This window comes from Trematosphaeria pertusa (genome assembly GCF_010094035.1).
Source record: "Trematosphaeria pertusa strain CBS 122368 unplaced genomic scaffold BU26scaffold_9, whole genome shotgun sequence".
In the NCBI taxonomy this organism is placed as follows: domain Eukaryota; kingdom Fungi; phylum Ascomycota; class Dothideomycetes; order Pleosporales; family Trematosphaeriaceae; genus Trematosphaeria; species Trematosphaeria pertusa.
The window spans coordinates 565,756-587,739 of record NW_022987220.1 but is presented as its reverse complement, the minus strand read 5'-3'; the positions used below and the strand labels follow the sequence as shown (position 1 = coordinate 587,739).

Sequence of the window (21,984 nt, the reverse complement as noted above, 5' to 3'; positions counted from 1 at the left end):
CCCTGCACTACGTCGTGCAACCTTTATTCTCGTCAACCACGCCCGCACGCCTACCATTTATCGAATCCTCGCCGCTTCTAATCCATTTCGCGGCAGCGGCTACAATCGATACATTTTCGAGCTCCGTGGTGGTTGAGGGCTACCGGTGCCAAGCCGCTAGGCCTATCCTGTTGTTAGCCTGGAGGAAGCGACGCCAGCTTCTTCCGGCAGGATATGTCGACGACTCCAGCCCCAAAGACGCGGCTCTCCGCTTCTCTTCACGCCGTATACCAGACGTACAAGAGGAGCACCACCGTTCTTATTGACTGGTTGGCCTCGCAGGGTACGCTCAAGAGCAGCGACGCACCAGAGTCGATCCGACTCCCCGTTCGGCGAATATTAGAGCTCGCGCAAGAGATTGGCTCAGCGCACATCGAACCACCGACTGACATTCAGCGCGCCTTCAAACTCGTCCTGGTGAATCGGAGGAAGCTCACGGCGTACTATGAGGGCAATCAAGACCGAAATTCGGAGGCGACGGCGGAATCAACGGAGCGGCACAAGTTCTTCAACGAGGTGCTCGCGAAGGCGTACGACGTGCTGTTTCCGCGGCCTGAAGCTGGCTGCGAGAAAGTAAAAGAGACCCCGCCTTCATCTGCCACGCCCCGAATTGGAAGCTCCAATCGCTTTGAGATACTGAGCGACATCATCGAGCAGGAGCCTGATTTCGACGACGCATTCGTACCAGAGCTCAGATACGATAAAGATGAAGTTCTCTCAAGTGCGCAGCCATCTGCCATTGAGGATGATCCCATGGAGTCTGTCTTTGCAATACATACATACCTTCTCCAGGTCGAGAGCGTCATTGCCTTTCTCAAGGAGCTTTGGAGAAAGGTCGCCGAAGAATCGCTGCCTGTGCCCTTCGCCGGTTGGCTTACCGACCTTGGGTTCGAGATGATAAAGTATACGGCCGCCGGATACGACACACTCTTTGACAACTTTTTGGGCTTATGGGGGACCTTCTTAAAAGCTAGAGAGTCCAACATCAGGCGAACTGGGACCAGGCTGTTCGAACCTACGACATCGGATTTCTGGAAAGGCCAGACGACTGACGAGTATCAAGAGCTTACGTATGGTGGCGCACTCACTTGGCCCACTATGGCTTTTCTCACGTTCTTCGTGAAGCTCAGGGATGACGAGTGGATAGCTGGCACCGACAAGCAGCCCCTTGCCAACTACTTCCGTACGCGAGCTGAAGAGGTCGAGGCCGAAAATAACTTGAACTTTGAGTTTGATAAGATGTACGGTAAATGCCCTGAGCACGGGGAGAATTTTGAGAAGGAATGGGAGGAATATTACAAGAGGATCGATGCTGTGTCCGCCGACGAACAAGGGAGGTTTAAGATGAAGTGTTATGAACGGCGATATGCCCCGGCCCTAAAGGCGACCGAATCTGTGCTTCGAAGCATCGTCCAGCTATCTCGCACGGAGTGCAAGCCGAAGCATCTCGGTACTATCCCTCTCTATCTGGAGGCGCTCGCCCTCAGGGTTGATCTCAAAGCAACACCTTGCAGCTTGGTACTCGGGCTAAACTTGCTCCTGGAAACCGCCAAATCCTTTGTCTGGGCTGAGACGAAAGACAAACCCAGGGTCAACCTCCGGCTACGTGCGCTCCAACTCGCCAACGAGGTACGAACAGAGATGGAGCGACTCAGCGACGCCGTGGACCAGAAGGAGGATCTCTACGGCCTTATTCACGGCGAGATGGCGCAGGAACTTGACCGACACATCAGGTCTCTAAAGGTCTTCTCCTCGAGAGTGGTCTTCGATTTATACCATCAATCGCCTTGGGTCGCCGGAAACCACATCAGCACGATCCTTGGCAATGCGCAAGCGTTCGGACTGCAACTCTTGAACCAACGAGGCATCTTCGGCGCGCTTCTGCATCTGTACAACATGATACAGCAGGTGGGTGTACCGTGTCCAAAATTTGCACTCCTGGAGCACCTTTGCGACCAGTTCCAGTGTCAAGTCTTCCTGGGGAAAGACCGACCTACGAGACGGTTTACTCAGCTATTGCAAATATTTCGCGGCGCCAAAATAGAGCGTGAGAGGGGTGTCGGGCTTGTTCTATCTCAGAATGAGTCGTCGGCTAGGAATTTCGCATTTTCGAGCTCAGCTCGGATTGACTCATGGGACATGTGCGCGTTCACATCGCATCGGTTGGAGACAAAAGGAAATCATGGCAATCCAGCCTTCTGGAATGGAATCGCCTCCGACCTTCCCGGCAATCACGGCCGGAAGAGCGCTCGTTGGGACCCCTACCTGCCGGCGCGTCTACAAGAAGAGTTCCCGCTCTCAGATATCCTCACGAGCGCATCAGCACGTCTCCTGCCCGAGTTCACAGGTGCTTTCCCCATTGCCAGGGTCAACTACTTCAAAGTATACATGCTGGCCTTGGATGTATTTCTAGATATTACGAGGAAGTACTGTGCTCCTGGCGGTAGCGGTATCCCGAAAGAGCTCCGACACCAGGTGTTCGAGTTGGGCGTAGGGGTCCATGATGGCATCCGGAACGGGATGAATCTGCATATGCGTACGGCGCAGGATGTGGATTTCAGGATGAAGAATAAGAAGCTCGCTGCTGGTTTGAAAGATCATTCGGCGCTGCTAATGATGCGCGACTCCATCGTGTCGGCATGCGAGGGCAAGAACGTCGAAGACTTCTTCTGGAAGACGGCGTAGCTGTGGCCTAGAGATGGCTGGAGATGCGGGATGCGTTGAAATGCTCAAGGAATGATGCGAAGGCCGCATATGCTTTAATCTCCGACCCATGAAGGGCGTCGTGAATGGGGCTCGGGCGACCTCCGTGGCGACGCTCTTGGCGTTCACGTTAGGGGATGGAAGGATCTCCAGTCGCAGTTTATGAGAAACGGTGGCATTTATTAATCACATGACAGGAAGAGAGAAATCAAAGATGCTCCGTCAAACTGTTTGTTGAGACCCTGTGGTGACGACCCGCGAACTTTGAGTTTTGGATCCATAAATAGATCCCAGCACGGATCATGCGCTAGCTAAAAGTGGGTTAGCTCATCTCTCGAAAATCCCAACCCGTCACTCCGTCATCCTGTCCCCACCGTCATTCAACACCCCAACTCTTGTCTACCTCATATGTCTCACTGTATCCTGAAACATGGGCTTTTGGCTGCGGTTGCGTGGCACAGTCTCGTGTTTGTTCCTTCAATGCTCTCAACCGCTCACGAGTATCTAGGGGTGACTCGACGATAGCCCGCACCCATTTAGCCTACCGAGAAGGAACCCCTCTAAAATCCTGTCCCTTCACGTTGAACATATGTTTTCTCCGGAAGCCTTCTCATCATGCTCACAGCGGCACAGCACTAGGCTTTACCAGCCTCGCATTGAGGACGACATCCACAGGTTGCTCCCTAGGTAAGGGGCAACCACAAGCGGCTGTGCTCCTGCAAGCCGGCCGCCGATAGTCCAAGTAATCGCCGTAATTGCGATATCTTCTTTTTTCCTATTGGATCCCTACTCGTATATGACGCTGTTCTCAGGTCTCTTACGCCAACACCCCTGTTCGGTGACCGACAAGATGCCACTAGTCTACTTCAGGCCCTCAGCCTCGCAGAAACGCGAATCCACCAACACCTCCCTTACTCTTCTATACCTGCACCGAAGAGCTCTTGGATATGCAGAGGCCTTCCAACGGCGCGTTTCATCAACAGCGATCTACATAGAATCCCGCCCGGAGAATAACACAGCTATAACAATGCACGCCAACACTCCATTTACGCCTTCTTGAACCTGAGTTCAAGTCATCAATACCCCATTCGGTAATAATGCGGCTTACTTCCAATCGGTTATCTACCACGGGAACCACCCCAAGTTTTGAAACTACGCCGATGCCACGTGGAGCGCCTTCTAGCAATATATGTTGGTCCTACCTGCTGCGCCGTAGCGTCATATCGCGACTCATTTCACTTCTTGTATATTATAATATAGCTGGATAGGTGTTCTTTGGTTGCGAGGCTTCGCGTCCACTCCTTCAGAATGCCAACGATTCGGTTGCGAGCGACGAGTATGGCGGATACTACCTCGATACCAGCAGATCTAATTGCGGCGGCTACGATATGTCTGTTCTTGACAGCATCGGCGGTGTTTGCGCGCATGTATACGAAGGTTGTTGACTTGAGGCATACGCAAGTAGATGACTGTAGGTGTCCTACCACAATGGAATGAGACGTCACTAACCACTACAGGCGCCGTCGTCTTCGCAGGAGTATGTCTGAGCAACCCGTTCCGAAGCAGCAGGCTAACATCTCAGATTGGCTTCGGCTCTTTCGCAGCTCTTCTCTTCGTCGGTGCCACCGCTGGCCTAGGCGATCATATTTGGACCATAACCGCTGAAGCCCTCAAGCGCGCGTATCTCTACTCCAATATTCTCGAAATTATCTACGCCCCGATAATGTTCGCCGCCAAGTTCGCAATCCTCGTCCAGATCGATCGAATGTTTTCCGGTGTTCGGAAGAAGCTGATCTACTGGGGCGTACGGGTGCTGATCGTGCTGAATGCCGTCTGCTACACGGCTATGTTCTTCGCGCACATCTTTGCTTGCATGCCTCGCGCAAAGATCTCTGACCCTTCGCTGCCGGGGGAATGCATTTCGCAGAATGCAACTATCATTGCTACGGGAACTATCAACCTCACTTCCGATGTTGCCATCTTGCTTTTCGCGGTATGGGGTGTCAGCAGGCTGCATCTGACCGCAAAACGGAAGACATTGGTCGCCCTGGTTTTCAGCGTAGGCAGCTTCGCATGCGTCGCTAGTGCTTGCCGGCTCGTCTACGGGGTAAACGTCGACGGCAACCCGGACTTCACGGCTGCCATTTGGCCTATGCATCTATGGGCGTAAGTCCAGTAATCCAACTAGCCAGAAGGCCCTGCTAACACCCTCAGCCTCGCCGAACTCACCTCCGTCATCTACGTCGCCTGTTGCCCAACCTTCCCTCGCCTCATCCAATACATGCAAGGCAAAACTCTCCAGCACGCGCACCGCAACGCCCACGAGAGGTGGCTATCAAGCGCCTCATCCACCGAATACCTCTCGGAAAAGCAGCTCTTCAGCCCCGCCCTGACCGCCCCCGTCCCCCGTCCCTCCGTCGAGAAACCCCTCCCGCGCGCACCGCTCTCCCAAATAACCACAGCCCCCACCTTCATCACGACCCTGACCCGCAACCCCTCCCGAGACCGCCCAATCTCGCACCTCTCCTACGATACATACACCGCCGCCGCAATGCGCGAAACCCTCTTCAGCGTCGACGATGCCGCGACCTGTGTGAGCCCTGTTTCGCCGGCGCGCACAGAGTTCTCGCGCTTCTCGCTCGCTACGGTCAAGTGTGCGACGCAGATGAAGGTGACGCCCGTGTACTTCAAGACGATTAAGAAGACGGTCGATGTCAGGATTAGTAACCACACGAATCCGGGGAGTCCGTTTGGGGGCGGGAGTGGGAGGCCGGAAGCGGCGTGGTAGACGCACGTGGGGAGGAAGAGGAGAGTCACGTGCGTTCACGATGGGCAGAGAGTGTCGAGCTTGGCACGGCGCAGCTCGATAGAATGTGCTGGATCACATGTCCTAGGCTGCTACTGAAAGAGAACGCCTGCGCCGATGTGATATCTACTCGCCATGCGTTCGCCAACCCAAGACCCCGGGCCCGGATGCATCCTTATCAGCCCAGCCTGGGATGACGGCACAAGCCGTGGATACCGCAGTTCATCTACGCTCCCTTAAGGACCCTGCATCTCGGCCGTTGGGCCTCAACGTCCGCACATGGCTCGTCAAGCATGTCCTCCCTCGGCGCCTCCCCATTCGACAAACCTCGAAAGATATCAACTTCGGATACTCCTTCCCAATCTCGCCCCGCAGTCCGGCACTGCACCCATTGCCGCCTAAGCCAATTCGAACTTCCCCGAGCTCGCCGATATTCGACTCACACCGCCACACTGTATACCATCCCGCGCGCCGTTGATGAGCACAGGGATGCCCTATCACATCCCTGCGCCCATCATCACCGCCCGCCCCTGCTCTGCTCTTGTTGAGCCACGCTACGTCCCGCGTGCTCCATGCCAGTCGCGGCGGCGCGTGCGGCCACGAGTGGGTGGGCCGTGGCGATCCGCGCGCGGCGCAGACGTCACGATACGGCTCTGCGATCGACGCAGGCAGAGCTACCTACCGTATGAAGAACATGGCTATCTCCTCGCTCGCCGAGGGGAGCTTTGTTGGCCGCGCTTCCCTGCCGCTCAACATTTTACTGTGGGCTTTGGGGGGTGAGGGAGTGCGGACGAATTTCACGTGTTGAGTTGAACGGTTTTGTTTGAGCGGCGTTGGTTTCACATGTTCATGTTCTTGATACCCATTTTTTCTTTGGTCGGAGGAGGGGGGGGGGGGGTTTGAACATGCCCCCCTTTCGTTTGATTTCTCGTTCGTTTTCATATGGCTGTAGACTGCGTACCTGTATCCGACGGCGCTATCAGCATCATACCCATCCATACCCATAGACATAGACTTTGATACCCAAGCGAGCGAGCGGGCGAGCCAAACACGCCGCCGCTCTGTGTTTCGCGTTTCCTCATCTGTATCATAGCTTGCGAGCTCAAAAAAACATCTCCAAGTAAATCCTGAAGCTTTCCCATTCTGTTCTACAAAAAAGGATCGTGAATGTGATATCTGAGGGATCGTGAACGTGATAGCTCGTCACTCATGCCACCATGCAACATGCGAAGTATGAGTTTCGTGGTATAATGCAAGCCCAAGCCAAGCCAAGCGAAGCAAAGCCGCACCTGTCCAGACGCCCAAACGCCAAAGAAGAAAGCAAGTACAATAAAGCGTAGAAGAGACATTAAAAGCAAAAGGCCGTATACAGAATCGCAGTCTGAATGCAAGCAAAAAGCCGTGCGGTGTAAGCAATCTGAGCACCGAGGAAAGTTGATCAAGGCTTGAACAACTGCTCCTTGCGGAAGAACATGAAGAAGCCAATACACACGACGCCCTGAAGGAGCAGCGCTCCCCAGAAGACTCCGTTCTCGAGGCCATGTATAGACAGCGCGAGGTTGGGGAACACAGATCCAGGGCCTAATCGGTCGGGCGCAGTGGCACGGGCGACAATGGTAGCCACGCTGCCGACGACTTGCGCAGCGGTGAGAGTGAAGGCGACGTGGAACCTCGTCATCGTCTGCAGAAGAATCATGCCAAAGCCGACACCCTGCAATGCGTCCAGGACACCCAGCCAAAGCCAAAGGCAGCGGCCGAGTAGGGCGCCAATAGTCGGTGTGCCCGCCCACGGAATGAACAGACCCATTCCCGACGTCCCCCAGAGCATTTGAGCCCATCGCGGAGCACCGAGGCCAATCGCGAAAATGGGCAGGATCCAGCTATGCTCGACAGACAGCTTCTGGAAGACGCTGAACACGGCAATCCATACGCCGATGAAGAACACGAGGACGAGAATAGCGATGCTCCACGCAGGGATGGTGTTGCTGGACCAGAGGTAGCGCCAGTTACGCCCGTACGGCGCGCTGAGGAAGTAGTTCTGGATAACGACAACGACGAAGAACCAGAGGATGATCTTTCTCCTTCGGAGGCTGTTGTAGAACGAGGGGACTTTGCCGGGGGAAGAGCGGTAGAAGTCCGGGAGACCGAGGAAGAGCGCGATGCCGATGAAGGCGAGGAGCAACGCGACGGGTGTCGTGACGGCGGTGATGTACGGCGAAGTTGCGAACCCAGTGGGATTCTTGCCGTGTGCGGAAAGCGAAGAGAGGTGTGAGCCCCAGTACCAGAGAACCGTGACATAGAGTTGCTGCGTGCCTTGGACGACGCACGCGCGGAAGACCCAGGTGTGTGTCGCGGTGCCGCCTTCGGAGCCGAAGTTCAGCGCGAAGAAGAGCGAGCCGGAACCCGAAGCAAGCGCGTAGAGACCAGTTGCGACGTTCTGGATCCAACCACGAGCCACGATTGAGCGACCATACGGCGCCATGCCGAGCATGAAGAAGGCGAGCGCGTAGCAGATAAACGGGAGTGCGACGACGTAGCGAGACTGTAGGGTACGGAAGAGCGTCCACCAGAGGATGGAGGCAGCGAGGTAGATGCTCGCGACAGTGTATAGCTTTGAAGCCGTTTGGCCGATTTCGCCAGAGAGCAACGTGATCTGGTAGCTGTTGGCTGACAGGATCTGACCGAGGGCGATGAGGAAGGCGTAGAGCGGCCAGTCATGAATCTTGTACTGGATGATTTTCCTGAAGCCTCCAGGTGGTGTGTAGTCGTTTCCGAGCTCGAACTCGTCTTCGACTAGAGTGCCTGAGCGGATTGATGAACTGCTGCCGCTCTCGCTGCTGTTAGGCGAGGAGTTTTCACGCGTGGCAGTGACTTTAGAAGAAGTGGCCTTGACACCCAGCTTCGCGTCGTAGAAGCGACCAAACCAATTCTTCTCGGACTTGGTGATGAACTCCTCAATGCAAAGTTCCTTTGTCGAAGTGCGGCCATTGAGACCACTAAGTAGCCTGTCGAACTGCTTGGTATAGACACCTTGCGCGTCTGTGAAGAAGGGCTCGACCTTCTGCATGCGGTAGTTTTTCTCCTCACCAACGACCTCAGAAAGGCTGAGGACGGAAGGATTGGCGCTCTGTCCTGCCAAAGGAAGAGGAAGAACAGGCTCAGTAGGACTTGGTGTGCGTGCTCCTGATCCTCCGGGTCCTCGCGATGCATCGGGAGTGGATGACGAAAGTGAGATGTTTGAATCTTGTGAGTTTTGACGTGAAAGGTGCCTTGATACTGATGCACGCCCAACATTTCTTCGCAAGTCTCGCGAGAAGTACTCCTCTGTTTGCTCGCTCCCTGCGCTTACGATGGGAAACAGGCTAAAGCCGGTGCCGCGGTCTATGGGCGTCACAGCCGCCGGTGAGCCTGGCGCTGTGGTAGCAGGTGAAACGGCGGCGGAATTTAAGCTAAGAGCCATAGGTCGACTGCGCTTACGGCTATGCGAGACAGCAGAGCCGCGCCGGGGTTCTTGAGTCGGGTCGCGCACCGGACTAGAAGCTCGGCTGGTCACGCGACTGGCGACACGGCTACCCATCCGACTAGAGGGCCTAGTGGTAGCGGGAGAAGTGAATGCGGTCCCAGGTGCTGAAGGCAACGGGGTTAGGAGAGAAGGAGTGCTAGCACCGTGGGCTAGAGAAGCGCGTGTGCCGGTGCGTTGGTGCACCTGGATGGCTCCGGATTGAAGCTTCTCAAGGTCTTCGATCCACTGGGCAACCGGAAAGCGCTGAAGGGATGAGCGAGCCCGCATCTCCGCCCTTGTCTCCTGCGAAGAAGCCATGGCGGCTTTGATAGCACTCTGGAACTGCCGAACGAGATGCTTGGTCGCGACCGATTCGATGGTGAACCACCACCCAGGCATGGACCCGAGACCACCAACTCGTGAACCGACACCCAATGCTCCCTTGCGGCCAAACTCAACCGCGACCAGACCGAAGGGTTCATCTCGTGATGGGATCAGAGCAAATTCAGCACCACTGAAGATGCAAGGTGGAAGAACGGTAAATTCCGGCTTGGAACAGACGCGGTCTGGATAGAGCTCCATGAGACGCTGAAGCTTGAGAGCAGCAAACTTTCCGTAGAGATCGATGACCGGTCCGATGCAGATGAGTTGGGCCTTGGGGTTCTTCTCCAAGATGGACGGGAACACATCGGCGATGATATCAATGCCCTTCTGCATCGACCAGCGACCGACGAAGACGAAGAGTTCAGCCTGAAAATGTCAGTTGTAAGCAATTTAGCGATAGATACGCACTTACCTCAGGATCTACTTGGAGACCAGCCCACTCCTGGGCCTGAGTCCTAAGAATTCCTCGCTGGGCCTCCGACTCTGCGTCAATAGCCACAAAATCGGGCAGCTTGTGATCCTTACTCCAGGGAGCAGTATCAGACGGATCAGGATTCGGGAGCGAGCCAATCTTCGTCAGACCCCAGAATATTGGATATCTCGCGAACGATCGCTTGCCGTACTTCTTCGACACACCAACTGCGCCAAAGCCTCGCTGGTGAAGACGCAAATAACTGGCGCCCGCATGCAGCATGTTGAAGACCTCACCAAACTGGACATATTTCGTGACGATGTCCTTGCTGAGGTTGAACACCCTACAGATCTCGCTCATGTCTTGTGGGCGCTTGATGGACCAGAGACCCTGGAACTCGGCGTTGTGAAGCGAGAGACAGCATGCCGGTGCACCGTCGGGGAGAAGGTAGAGCGGAGCGAGGGTCCCGTGATAGTCGTTGATGTGGTAGAGGCTGATCTCAGGAAAGCGTCTCATCGTTTCGGCAATGCATTGATTCCATGCTGAGTAGTACACGGCGCTCTCCATGTCGTCCATGCGCGAGGGATAGGGCTCGTTCTTGGTCTGAGCGCGGAAGACTGGGGCGTCGAGGAGCACGAAAGTGATGTTTTGATAGCAGTGATACTGTACGTTGATGATGTATGTCTGGTCGAGGATGGTTATTCGCATAGGCTCTCCGACCTGGTCAATCGGATAGTCTAGGCCCCCGACGCAGGGAACGACCCAGACAAGGTTCTGGTGCTGGAGGTTCTTCGCCATGAGCGACGCCATAACACCAAGCCCGCCGATCTTGACCTTCACCTTCCAGTCCTCAATCTCGTACTCCATAGTGGCTAGCAGGACGGTCCGGCGAGTGTTCTCGTCATCGGTCGCGAAGCCTTCCCGACGTTGGGGGTTCTTTGGTGCAGTTGGCTTGGGTCTGAAGAGACTGAGACGGCTGTTGGCATGCTTCTTGAAGGCTGTGCTGGAGAGGGTAGGGAGGCTGCCCATGCCCATAATAGTCTGACGCTTCTCCGACACGCCATGCTCATTGTGCTTGACATCGTAGAATGACTTCAGAAACAGCCAAATGGCCAAAGCACCCGTAGCAAGAGGAATTATGGCGAGCAGAACAGTAATGGCCAACTGTCGGTAACCCGACCCGACTGGCTGGAAGGAGTACCGGAGGTTTGCGTCATTGGCAATGATTTTAACGCCCACGTAAGGCATCCCGGGATTAGTAATGTTGATCACGTTTTTTCCCAAACTGGTCGGTGGGAGCCAGTCAAGGACGTGATCATGATCGACGTCTCCATACATTTTTGATTTATCCGGCTGTCCGTCTGGATTAATACCCCATGTGCTGAGCATAACGTCGGTGGGATATTCAGTCATGATGTCAAAGTGCCATTGACCGGTACCGGTATCATGCATTTTGTCGGGAAGTCCTGAGTCAAAACCGTAGAGATTCCAGGCGCCGGTGACATGCATGTGGGGCCAGCGTCGTGGCGTATCAACGCCAACGTCGCCGTGCTGAACGTGCTCCATACTGCCGGCCATCTCGCTCCAGTAGCGGATCATGACGTGCTCACCCTTCCATTGCTGGTCCTTCGAGCCTGACCAAGGCTGCTGAGTGATCGTAGCGTTGGCGGAAGTGTAGTCCTGCCAATCGCTCCATGTAGCGCCCCAGTTGAGAGTGTATTGCCACTTGTCCGCACCACTCGCCTTGTGCGTGACGGTAAGCGCACCTGTCTTCTCATCGCGATGGAGTAGACTGGTTGAGTAGTTGGATGTTGAAGGGAAGATCATTGGGTTTTCCGGTTGTCCGATGCGGAACATGAAGTGATCGACTGCTTGGGTGTAGAGGTTCGTATTCTCCGTGGATGCGTTGTTGATTGTGTAGACGTGGATGCCATCATAAACATTCTCCAGTTCTCCCTTCACAACCCAGGCGGTGCCGATCTGGCCAACATTCTGCTGTTGCTTCTCGAGCTCCACAAGTGAACAGTTGACGCTAGACGTGTTCAATCGCGCGACCTCTCCGTTTGCAGTAGTAGATCTGATAAAGAAGTTGCGGACAACTGATGCGCAGTTCATCTCGCTCGAGAAGTGGACCTCGATGGGCACTGTCTGGTGCTCGCCATCAGGTACCTGCGAGATGAGGCGTGCGTCGTGGCCGGGGATAACGCGGGTAATGGTCGGGCGGGGCTCCACCCACTTGTCTTTCGGTACGAACAGCTTGTAACTCCATGGCTGCATTTCGAAACTGCTGAGACAACCGTTGTTCTCTTCCAAGCCGTCAATGTCGAGCTTGGCTGAAGAAGATTCGAGCGTGTACTCCTCGTACGGGAAGAATAAGCTCTTAACGGTGATGCCGGCAGGAAATGGAGCAAGGAGGCCCTCGGTCTGATTCCGGCAGTTGAAAGTGTAGTTGACCGTCTTGTTGTCGTTCGAGTAGATGATCCAGAGACCCTGGTTGCCCAACGGTCCAGCATGCGAGAAGTCCTGGACACCAGGGAAGCGACCACGGTAGACGCTCCAGATACCAGTTGGTGACGGCATCCCAAGACTACCAGGCAGGTAAATGTCGTGGAACTGAGAAGATAACGTCTCCAGATATGCCCCGTCGTTGAGCACGGCGTATTGCTCTCGAAGCTCGTAATGCCTCTTCAAGACGTTACGCATAAAGTGTGACGGATCGCGATGATCGAGGCTGACGGTGTCATCCTCGCATCCGCGGAGGGCTCTATCAAAAGGCATGTCTACGTAGACTTCCTCGCCGAGCTTGTAGCAGCCGTGCATCTGCCATGCCTGTTGCGATGCCATCGGCGTTCGACCGAATACATAATCTGAAGCCTGGTTCTCCAGGATATATGCCTCCTGCTCCTCGCCCCACAGCTGGAAGGGCGCTCCGGGCATCATCAAGTTCGCGATGAAGAGCCCCAGCAAATGACGCTGGGTTCCATTTGCCAAGGCCGGCCATCGGAAGACGTCCTGATTGGTCATACCCCAGAGATGCCGAGGGTCGAATTCTCCGGTGTATGCATTCGCCATGTCTTCATGGAGAAGGAGGTCGTGCCATAGCTCGACAAAGTCGACGCCTTCGAGACCGATTGGGCCGTCCAGACCTAAGAAGCGGGTCATAGCACCGTAGAAGGGATAGTGGAAGGCATCGCCGTCAAGAGCGACGGACCCGAACGGCCGAAGGTAGCTGTCATTGTCGTTCTTCACATCAATGGCCGAGACAGCCTGCGTCATGTTCTTGAACGCCTGATCTGGCTGCTTGCCGCGACCGACAAGCAAAGACGCGTATGGAATTTTGCTGACGATTTCCCCGACGATCAGAAAGTTCTCCTTGCCGAAGCGTTTGGCGCAATCTCGCTGATAGTCGGACCATTTCGCATGAACGTCAATCGGTGTCTGAGCCGCCTTATCCATACGGAACCCATCAATGTCGAGCATGGCGATCTGCATGCAGGAAAAGTGCATAATCTTACCCAGAACGTCGTCGCGCCAGGTTCGGAGACGGTCCTGAACACCAGCGAACTTGGAAAGCTGGCTCTCCCAGATGGGGACTTCACCAACGCCTTTCATGTCGCCATACTACGCAGGATCAGTATTGGGCGAAAGGAGGTCAGGGATGGGCGTACCTGATCGAATTCGCTGTCCTTGCACGGTCGCTTCATGGCGCTCAGCGCTCCCGTGTCGTTGAGAGGGTAACCGTGCGGACTCCACATGCGCGGATAGGTGCAGCTCGTGTTGACGTTGTTGCCGACGGAGAAGTCGAGGTACTGGCGGGATGACTTATACCTAACGTCGTACTCATTCCAGTTGAACGGCGCCGTGACGTTCTCGTAGCCAACCCATTGGAGAAGGTCTCCCATGGTTCCAAGCGTGTTATCCAGAATGACATACATGCTCCGGCGATGTATTTCGGTGACCAGGGCTCTCCAATCTTCAATCGTGCCGTGGTGATGATCAAGAAGCGTGAAGTCGAGCGCACCGAACCCGTCACTACTCCATGGCATATTGATGAAGGGAGTACCGGAGAGGTAAATGGCCTGCCACAGTTAGCTAGGCCGGAAGGTGAGATGTGAAGACGTACCTTGATGCCCATGCCTTGAAGGTAGTCAAGATTGTTCATTAGCCCTTTGGCGTCTCCGCCAAAGCGGAACTGGTTGCTGGTCCAGTCATGTTCGAAAGTTGTTCCATTGGCCTCGTTGTTGGTGGGGTCTCCATCCACATAGCGGTCTAGAGTAACGATGTAGAACGGAAAACGCCAGCTCTTCGGGGACGGATGGAACGTGTGATCCTCCCATTCTCCCCAGTAATCCAGAGGATCTGTTGCACTCTGGTTCAGGTTGAGGTTCCAACCTTCGTGTGCCGGGTCATAACGAAGAGCAAATGCAGAAACGAAGAGACAGAAAAGGGACAATAGATTGCAATCCGCAAACATCGTCACTAATCTATTGCTCTATCAAGCAGAGGTGGAGCAAAGAGAGAGAAGAGGGCTTGCTTGGCATAGGTTCTCCGACTCCCCGGACGCTTTTATGTCCTGGTAGACTCTTTGATGTCATCTATCAAAGGCTTCTTGGGAGCACATGGCGGGACAGCAGCCCTGCATCGGGGCACACATGTACGGGGGTATATCCATCTCGACGACTAGAGGGATAGCCATAAGAGGAATCTAATCCACCCGGTTGAGGTTCCTGAAATTTAGAAACGGCGAAAAACAGGCGGAAAAAGAGTGGAGATGGCAGGCCAAGCCAGAAGCGGCGGGCGAGATGGCAGACGGCAGCTACAAGATTGATTGCATGTTCCTGGAAGCCGCGATAGTGTTGGCGGACGACCGCTGTCGTGTTGAGGGGCGCGCCAACAGAGCCTTGCCGTCGTGGTGTGGAAGCCATTCTCGAGATGGCGATAGCAAGAGATGCAATATCCCCGACGGGAGCTAGAAGCGACGGCGTTGATTGGCTTGGCCGTAGGGGGGTTGATAAGGCAGCGATCTGCGCTATGATGCGAGCCGAAGGGTGCGAGGATTTCTCCGGTCAGGGGCAGAGCGCAGCGCAATTAAGGTTAACAAAGAAGCCGTGTGGCGCCGAAGCCTCAACGGCGTCGCAGACCAGTGAGGATAGTTTGCGCCATCTGCCAGGTCTTGGCGGGAGCGCTTGGTGAACGCCTCGGGTAAATCCGCGGCGGCTTTTGAAAAATTCCCCATGCCGGCGATCAGGGTTCCGATGCTGGTGAGCCGCATCGGGATGTGCGCAATCTACACCCCTGGCTTAGTTCCGTCCAACATAAACCAGAGGTCGAATAAGCCGGCGACTCTGCTTGATGCTCTTTTCTGTCGAACGCACCCATCCATGCGCGCAATAAAACAAATTCGAACAGAATAGAAGTTGGTGAGAAGATCTCTCAGGACGGCTTGCCACATGCGTCGGCCCCACAAACGGGTCTGTACCTACAGTAGCACCGCGCCAGCTGTCGAAGTGCTCTTCCGCCGTCAGACGCCGCGGTGACAGTGCCCACGCCAGCCGGTGTGTCCCGCTGCTGAGCGCATCATCGAAGGGCATGCTAATCAATCAATCTTGGGTTGATCTTTGTGTATCCGCCATCGGCCCAATCATGGTCAAGAAACGGGCTTGATTGTAACAATTTGTTGAGGATCCACCTGCGCAGACGGGAAACCAGTCTGCATCCGAACATTGTTATCTCGGGCATTGGTGGTGCTGTGCTGATTCGCCAGGATCGAAAAGCGAACTCAACTACCAACCAGAGCTCTCTATGTCGCCATGAAGTTAGCAGTTCACCAGGAGTGGCCGTTGGAGAGTAGAAGCCTCGCAGGTCTCGCCTTTGGAAATCGGCCGAACGATATCGAGCCTGCGGCGTGGGGGACGGACGCGGCGAGCCCAAGCCGACGAGACCACGTTGGACAGCAACTCGGCGGTTAGAGACCGGTTCCGTTCTAATTCGGGAAGAAACAACGAACGGAAACGAAGTATGAAATGACAGCAGGGAACCAGAGAAGAGTAGAGGTAGCGAGAATAGGGATGGAACGGTAACACGTCCGCCCGATGCCGATGGGTACACCCGCGCACAGTGTATGCCCAAAACGCAGAGACATTTGGCGGGCTAAGTATTTCCCGGGCGTACAGCGCGGAAGTGACATTGCGATGCACAAAGCGCTCCAGGGCTATATCAGACGCTACTATTGCCGACCCAGGGCGCTGAATGCCAAGGGATGTTTTATTCGCCTAGCGAACCTTGGAGCAGCCATATAGCGGACCGGCTGAAGGGAAAAAGCGACAAAGAAAATGGCCTACTGTTCCATAGGATTTTATGGCGGACTTGGGTGGTCAGGATGGCGGTGGGGCCACATTGTACGACGAAGCACCTTTTTGCCTGTCATTGTAATCCCAGATTGGGACCGGGGGTCTGGTACCCATCCCCGAGATCCGAGCGAGACGCAGGTCAGCTCCTTCGCATGCCATTCAAATTGCCCATGCTGCGCATATCTGCAAGTTTCAGGCCTGCACAGTGAAGGCTAACTGTTGCCGGTATTCCATCTTGCGCCGGCGCAGCCATGGCAGCTGGGCACGCTCACCCAGCGAAAATGGCGACAAGGCGATATTGAGCCCATATATGCCACAGCTGTTCCAAGATCGGGCCCTGCACGGTAATCGAGTCCGGGGTATGCTGATCCATTCTTCATAGAGAAAGATGCTCACCAGGAGGGCTGTGGAATTGGCTTCGAGATCGCAAAGGAACTCAGGAGCGCTTAAGCGATGGTGGTGAGTAAATCCGGGGGAGAATCCGCGGCATCTGGATGTTTAGAGCCGGGTAGGAAGCGGTCTAGGAGCGCTGCTCGAAAAGGACCACGGTATCCCGAAGCCGCCCGTCGCGCTGACGGTAGCACTGCACTATCCGCACGGCATCTCTGTGCCGAGTACGAACAGTACCCATCCGTGACTGTTTGGTGTCGAGAATTGAAGAAGCCCAAGAACGGGAACCCCACCGGCCGTAGGGAAGCCCGACCTGTCAGCCCGGACCTGGCAAAACGTGGCGCAATCCTGGTACGGACCCTTTGTTGTGTATATTCCTCGCTTCATCTCCCTCGCGGAACTCAAGGCTCCTCCATATACATCCTGCCCTTAGCCTGCAGACATGCAGCTGATGCGCCCATCTTGAATGCAATCAGCAGCGTCTGCCGGCATGGAGCAGTTTTGCCACAGGAGCGGATAGCCGTCGGTTCAAGTCGTCACATTGTGAGCGGGGTTCGAGGGCTTGCGGGAGGTGTTTCCGTCGGTGGGAGGATGCCCGCGCAAGAGATAGGGGAGACGGGGACATGCAGGGTCTGCGAAGGGAAGGCTGAATCTGGGGAAGCGGCCGGGGGATCGGCGTGCTGTACTCCGCAAGACGCTTGTGGAACCATGGTGGAACTCGCGGATGCGGGCAGTCGCGCAACGGCGCTGTCAAGAAGGTGTCAGTGTGAGGTGAGGTGACGTTCGATACGAGGAGAGACGAGTACGAGATGTGATGGGCTTGAGGCAGTCCCCGAGCCTCGGTTGATGACTAAGCGGAGAATCTGCGCCTCCAGCGCTATCGTGACCCCGCAGTTCACGACCTCTGCAGGTCACCCTCTCACCGTCGCCTTTCCTTCTCCCTTTACTTCAAGGACGACTGCTCATTGTATACGCCTCAGTCTTCTCGCGACTGGAGGATGATAGTAGTCCGTCTTGGTCCCTATACTCTGGCCCAGATATGTGAATACTTCTGGCCCGGATATGTGAATTTCTACATCTCCGCTAACTCCTTTGCTAAGGATTCCTCCCCGCAACCAAGCAATTGGATCGTGCTTTCTTGTCCGCGGGCGACCTGCAAATGGAGGCACCGGTACTTCGACGAACAGGTTGTGCAGTCGCGGAGGACGAATGTCAGCGCCGTGGTTACTGACTCACTTGATCTTTCTCTGATCTCATGTCTCTATTTCCTTCATTACCGTTCATATTCCATCCCAAAAAACATTCCGGAGCTTTAGTACGATGACTGCGCAATATCGTACATTGCCATCGTACAAATTGGTGTACGGGATCGTTTAGCAATTGCTAATCCGGTCACTAGAAGAGCTCCGAAATCCGAACCTTGAACAGTACATTCTCACTTCTGTATGATCCCATTTTGTAATGCCTTGAACATCTGCTAGACGCACACCCCATTGAGCCGTTCCAAAGGGCGAGGTAGAACGGACTTAGTCAGCCTAAGTCCGAAAAAGTCAATGACGCCACGGACGAAGGTACGACACCCGAGCCGTGATGGCTTCATGGGGCACAATCTTCACTTCACTACGTCAGGCGATTGGAGGCTGTCTAACCAATAGCGTGAAGCGCCAAGGAGGTACGTACGAGAGAAGAATGAGGGAGGTCCACTGCCCAGTATCTTGGGATGCTCCAGCAGGATATAAACGTCAAGATATTCCGTCGACAGCGGTAAAAGAACATTGCAGATCCAAACTCAACAACACCGCAACGGATTTCCGAAAATGGCTTCCGACAAGCAGATAATTCTCATCACCGGTTCGCGGCACACTATACGTCAACCCTGCCTATTGACTGACACATGCAGGCGCAAACAACGGCATTGGATTTGACACATCCTACGCCCTTGCCGCCGCCTCTCCAAACAACCACATTCTCATGGCGTGCCGCAACCACGCCAAAGGGGAAGCAGCCCTCAAAGAGCTCCAAGCCCGCAAGCCCCAAGGCACGCTCGACCTGCTCGACCTCGACGTCTCGGACGACGACTCCATCGCCGCTGCCGTCAAGAAGGTCGAAGCCGACTTTGGTCGCGTCGACGTTCTCATCAACAACGCCGGCGTCGTAGGCAAAACTCCCTCCCCAACCCGCGCGGACTTGCGCACAGTCTTCGAGACCAACGTCTTCGGCCCCACAGTCTTGACTCAATCCCTCCTCTCCCTGCTCCAAGCCTCCAAATCTCCCAAAGTCATCAACGTGACTTCAGGCCTGGGAAGCATCGGCTTCCGCAGCGATCCATCCCACGATACCTACCACGTCCCATATACATCTTACCGCATGAGCAAAGCCGCCTTGAACATGCTGACCGCATGCCAGTACTACGAGTTCCAGAAGTTCGGATGCAAGGTCTGGGCCTTCTGTCCCGGGTTCGTCATCACCGATCTGACGGGCAAGGAGGAACGCCAATGGAGAAAAGACAACGGGGCCGACAGCTCGGAGACGAGCGCGCAGGGCATTCTGGAGATCGTGGAGGGCAAGAGGGACGCGGAAGTTGGGACGTTCATTGCCAGGTACGGACAGCAATATCCATGGTAAGAAGTGGAAGGGTGTTTGCCTGGTAGAACGAATGTTGTTGGGGACGAGAGATGTTGTGCCATGTTGCATGTAGATGAGCGTAATCGTTCGCTACCGAATGCGGTTAATGATCTTCATGGTGCTCCCTTATAATATCTCAACAACATAATTGCTCGAGTGTTACGCGTAACCCAGGTATAACTACGCACCATCGCCCGGTGTATTCTGTGCCTGCTTACTTCGTGCTGTTAAAGACGGCAGGGGCAGCCACCACGTGCAATGGCGCACCCCACGTGCACGTTCCCAGCCACCGGGAACGCCTCCTGCCATGCTCCCAAAACTACAACTCCACTCCGAAGCAATTCTATCGTATTTCGATTTGGGGAGCGCCTTACGGGACAACAGCTCACTACGGCGACAATTTGTCCAATCGGCGCTGCTGCCCCGCACATGTGCCTGAATCGCCGCTTGATCGAATGACCTCATCCGGGTCCCGAGGCTGCGCGAGAACATGGGTACTCCGGAAAGGCTATTTAGAGCACGCCATGTGCTTCTCGCGTTTCTTTTCTGCGTCTTGAGCGCTTCGGTTTTGTTCGCTGGGTTTGAGAAAGGCAACGAAGACACGATGTTGGGAAATTGGGTAGGTCCCCTGGTGTTGTACGAAGCGACGCCTTAGGCTGAGAACTGTAGATACCAGCAGCATTGCTGTTCCTTGCGCGTATGTACCTCTCGTGACTTCCACAGAGAAGATCACTAACACCGCAGAAGACAGCGTATCAGCCGGAAGATCCGCCGTCCGGTTGAATCAGATTCAAGTCATCGGAACGCACAACTCATATCATCGCGAAATCTCCCTCAGCGAACGAGCCATCTTTGAGAAATACGTTCCATCGCCCGAAGACTACTATTACTCGCACTCAGACCTCTCCAACCAACTCCAACACCAACAAGTCCGCTCTTTAGAACTCGACCTCCACTCGGACGAAAACGGCGGCCTCTACTACCCTCCTCTCATCTGGACGCTATCCAACCTGTCCGACCCAGACACCACGCCCTTCAACGGCGCCGTGCTAAAGCAACCCGGCATCAAAATCTTCCACGTCACGGACTTCGACACCGACGCCGTCTGCCACACCTTCACCGCCTGTCTGCAGAACCTCAAGCAATGGTCCGACCGCAACCGCAACCACGTCCCCATCTTGATCGACCTGGAGCTCAAAACCGACGCCGAAGCCTGCATCATCGGCGGCGTCTGCCCGGGCGAAGCAACAAACTGGACGCTCCCGCGGCTCCTCAACGTCGACGCGGAAATCCGCTCCGTGCTGCCGAGCTCGCAGCTCCTCACGCCCGACGACGTGCGCACGCCCAGCCTGACGCTCGAGCAGAGCGTGCTGAAGCACGGGTGGCCGCTGCTCGATGACGTCCGCGGCCGCTTCATGTTCTACTTCGACAACAACCCCGAGGAGAACGGGACCGACGACCCGCGCACGCTCTACACCGCCAACGGCCACGCCTCGCTGCAAAACCGCGTTGTGTTCACCAACTCGCTCGAGGGCTCGCCCGACTGCGCGTTTATCAAGCACAATAGCCCGGACACCGCCGCCGACTTGGCGGAGATCCAGCGGCTGGTGAAGAAAGGGTATATTGTGCGGACGCGGGCGGATACGCCGATTGGCACGGTGCTGGCGCGGAATACGACGATGCGGGATATGGGGTTGAAGAGCGGGGCGCAGGTTGTGAGTACGGATTTCCCTGCTTGGGGCATGAGTGCGAGGTGGGGGTGGGATTATGCGGTGAGTTTCGGGGGAGGGAAGGTCGCGAGGTGCAATCCGGTGAGCGCGCCGAGGGGGTGTAGGGATGCGGATTTGGAGTAGGCGGTTTAGTCGGTGTAGCACAAGCATTTAAATTAGTACGTTGTTGTGTTGTGGCCCAAACGCCCTCGTGGTACAGAGAGCTAGACGCATTGACCAGGTTGCTCATTCGGTGATTGGAGTCATCGGTCAGCAGGGCCATTGGTCATGGCTGCCTAATCCCTCGTTGGCATGATGAGCTCCTGGTGCACGGCCACGGGCTATGACTGCAGGGGAAACAAATGCTGATCAAAGTGACCTGGGGCAGTCCAGACTTGTGAAACTATGTAGGACGTGGGTCGCACGCGCTCTTGGCGAATATTGGGGTGAGAGTGAGCACCTAAGTGTGTACGATGAGTTGTTTGAGTGCTGATGGAGCCGGGAACGGCTGATACATACACTGTGGTATTCGGCATTTGCTACTAATTCTCCACCTACTCGTGCCCATGCGTAGGGAGCCACAATACTCGCGAAGGCCTTCTATAGCCAATTGTACGCTATAGAGTTGCTAGAAGGGGCCGTGCGTAGCCGTGCATGACCGTGCGCGTAAAGTACACAAGGGTTCGGCTTCCAACATTGGGACTGATGCCTGCCGGAATGGCGTGATGGAATTGAGCGCAAGGCAACAAAACAGATGCGTTTGCACACGGCCCTGTTCATTCACCTGCTCGAGGTCATGTCGCGTATCCCCAAAAGGGACTAGCGCGGTCGCGTAATTAGCGTCTTGGCGGTCAACTTTTATAACCCGCCTGCACCTCGCCTTCTTTCCTCCACACCACTCTCGCGCCACTCACTTCTTACCTCTTTCCTCTGCCCCATTCTTCTTCCACTCATGACGGCGAGTCCGCGGCTGCGCGTCTCTTCTACAGAACTATGCGGGTGCGAGTCTGCCCATGGTACTCACGCGTACGCTTGCTGGTAGCCGTCCGGCCACTCCATTCTCT

The 21,984-nt window shown here is 55.3% G+C and overlaps 6 protein-coding genes across 6 annotated transcripts; 5 read left to right on the top strand and 1 right to left on the bottom strand.

Annotated features, from left to right (window-relative positions):
• Nucleotides 1-240: 240 nt before the first annotated feature.
• On the top strand, nt 241-1,176 carry BU26DRAFT_407039 (uncharacterized protein; the record flags this gene model as incomplete). The annotated part of the gene is made up of 1 exon (XM_033822874.1): nt 241-1,176. A coding segment is annotated over one exon (936 nt), but the record flags the coding sequence as incomplete, so codon positions are not given.
• Nucleotides 1,177-3,765: 2,589 nt separating this feature from the next.
• BU26DRAFT_343988 (uncharacterized protein) lies at nt 3,766-5,636 on the top strand. The gene is made up of 4 exons (XM_033822358.1): nt 3,766-4,213; nt 4,260-4,279; nt 4,325-4,908; nt 4,957-5,636. Exons 1-4 carry the CDS (start codon nt 4,051-4,053, stop codon nt 5,528-5,530), a joined length of 1,341 nt encoding a protein of 446 aa, XP_033682229.1. The 5' UTR covers nt 3,766-4,050; the 3' UTR covers nt 5,531-5,636.
• A 1,136-nt stretch (nt 5,637-6,772) lies between these two features.
• Nucleotides 6,773-14,549, bottom strand: BU26DRAFT_344042 (glycosyltransferase family 5 protein). The gene is made up of 4 exons (XM_033822359.1): nt 13,970-14,549; nt 13,515-13,925; nt 9,847-13,467; nt 6,773-9,800 (listed from the first exon to the last, which is right to left on the bottom strand). The coding sequence occupies exons 1-4, from the start codon at nt 14,318-14,320 to the stop codon at nt 6,987-6,989; spliced, it is 7,197 nt and encodes a 2,398-aa protein (XP_033682228.1). The 5' UTR covers nt 14,321-14,549; the 3' UTR covers nt 6,773-6,986.
• A 1,816-nt stretch (nt 14,550-16,365) lies between these two features.
• Nucleotides 16,366-17,475, top strand: BU26DRAFT_344143 (uncharacterized protein). Its single transcript, XM_033822360.1, has one exon. The coding sequence runs from the start codon at nt 16,650-16,652 to the stop codon at nt 17,364-17,366; it is 717 nt and encodes a 238-aa protein (XP_033682227.1). The 5' UTR covers nt 16,366-16,649; the 3' UTR covers nt 17,367-17,475.
• A 598-nt stretch (nt 17,476-18,073) lies between these two features.
• Nucleotides 18,074-19,255, top strand: BU26DRAFT_520465 (NAD(P)-binding protein). The gene is made up of 4 exons (XM_033829296.1): nt 18,074-18,157; nt 18,249-18,258; nt 18,368-18,437; nt 18,487-19,255. The coding sequence occupies exons 3-4, from the start codon at nt 18,404-18,406 to the stop codon at nt 19,209-19,211; spliced, it is 759 nt and encodes a 252-aa protein (XP_033682226.1). The 5' UTR covers nt 18,074-18,157; nt 18,249-18,258; nt 18,368-18,403; the 3' UTR covers nt 19,212-19,255.
• Nucleotides 19,256-19,391: 136 nt separating this feature from the next.
• BU26DRAFT_520463 (uncharacterized protein) lies at nt 19,392-21,503 on the top strand. The gene is made up of 3 exons (XM_033829295.1): nt 19,392-19,830; nt 19,881-19,908; nt 19,959-21,503. Exons 1-3 carry the CDS (start codon nt 19,816-19,818, stop codon nt 21,062-21,064), a joined length of 1,149 nt encoding a protein of 382 aa, XP_033682225.1. The 5' UTR covers nt 19,392-19,815; the 3' UTR covers nt 21,065-21,503.
• The last annotated feature ends 481 nt before the right edge of the window (nt 21,504-21,984 follow it).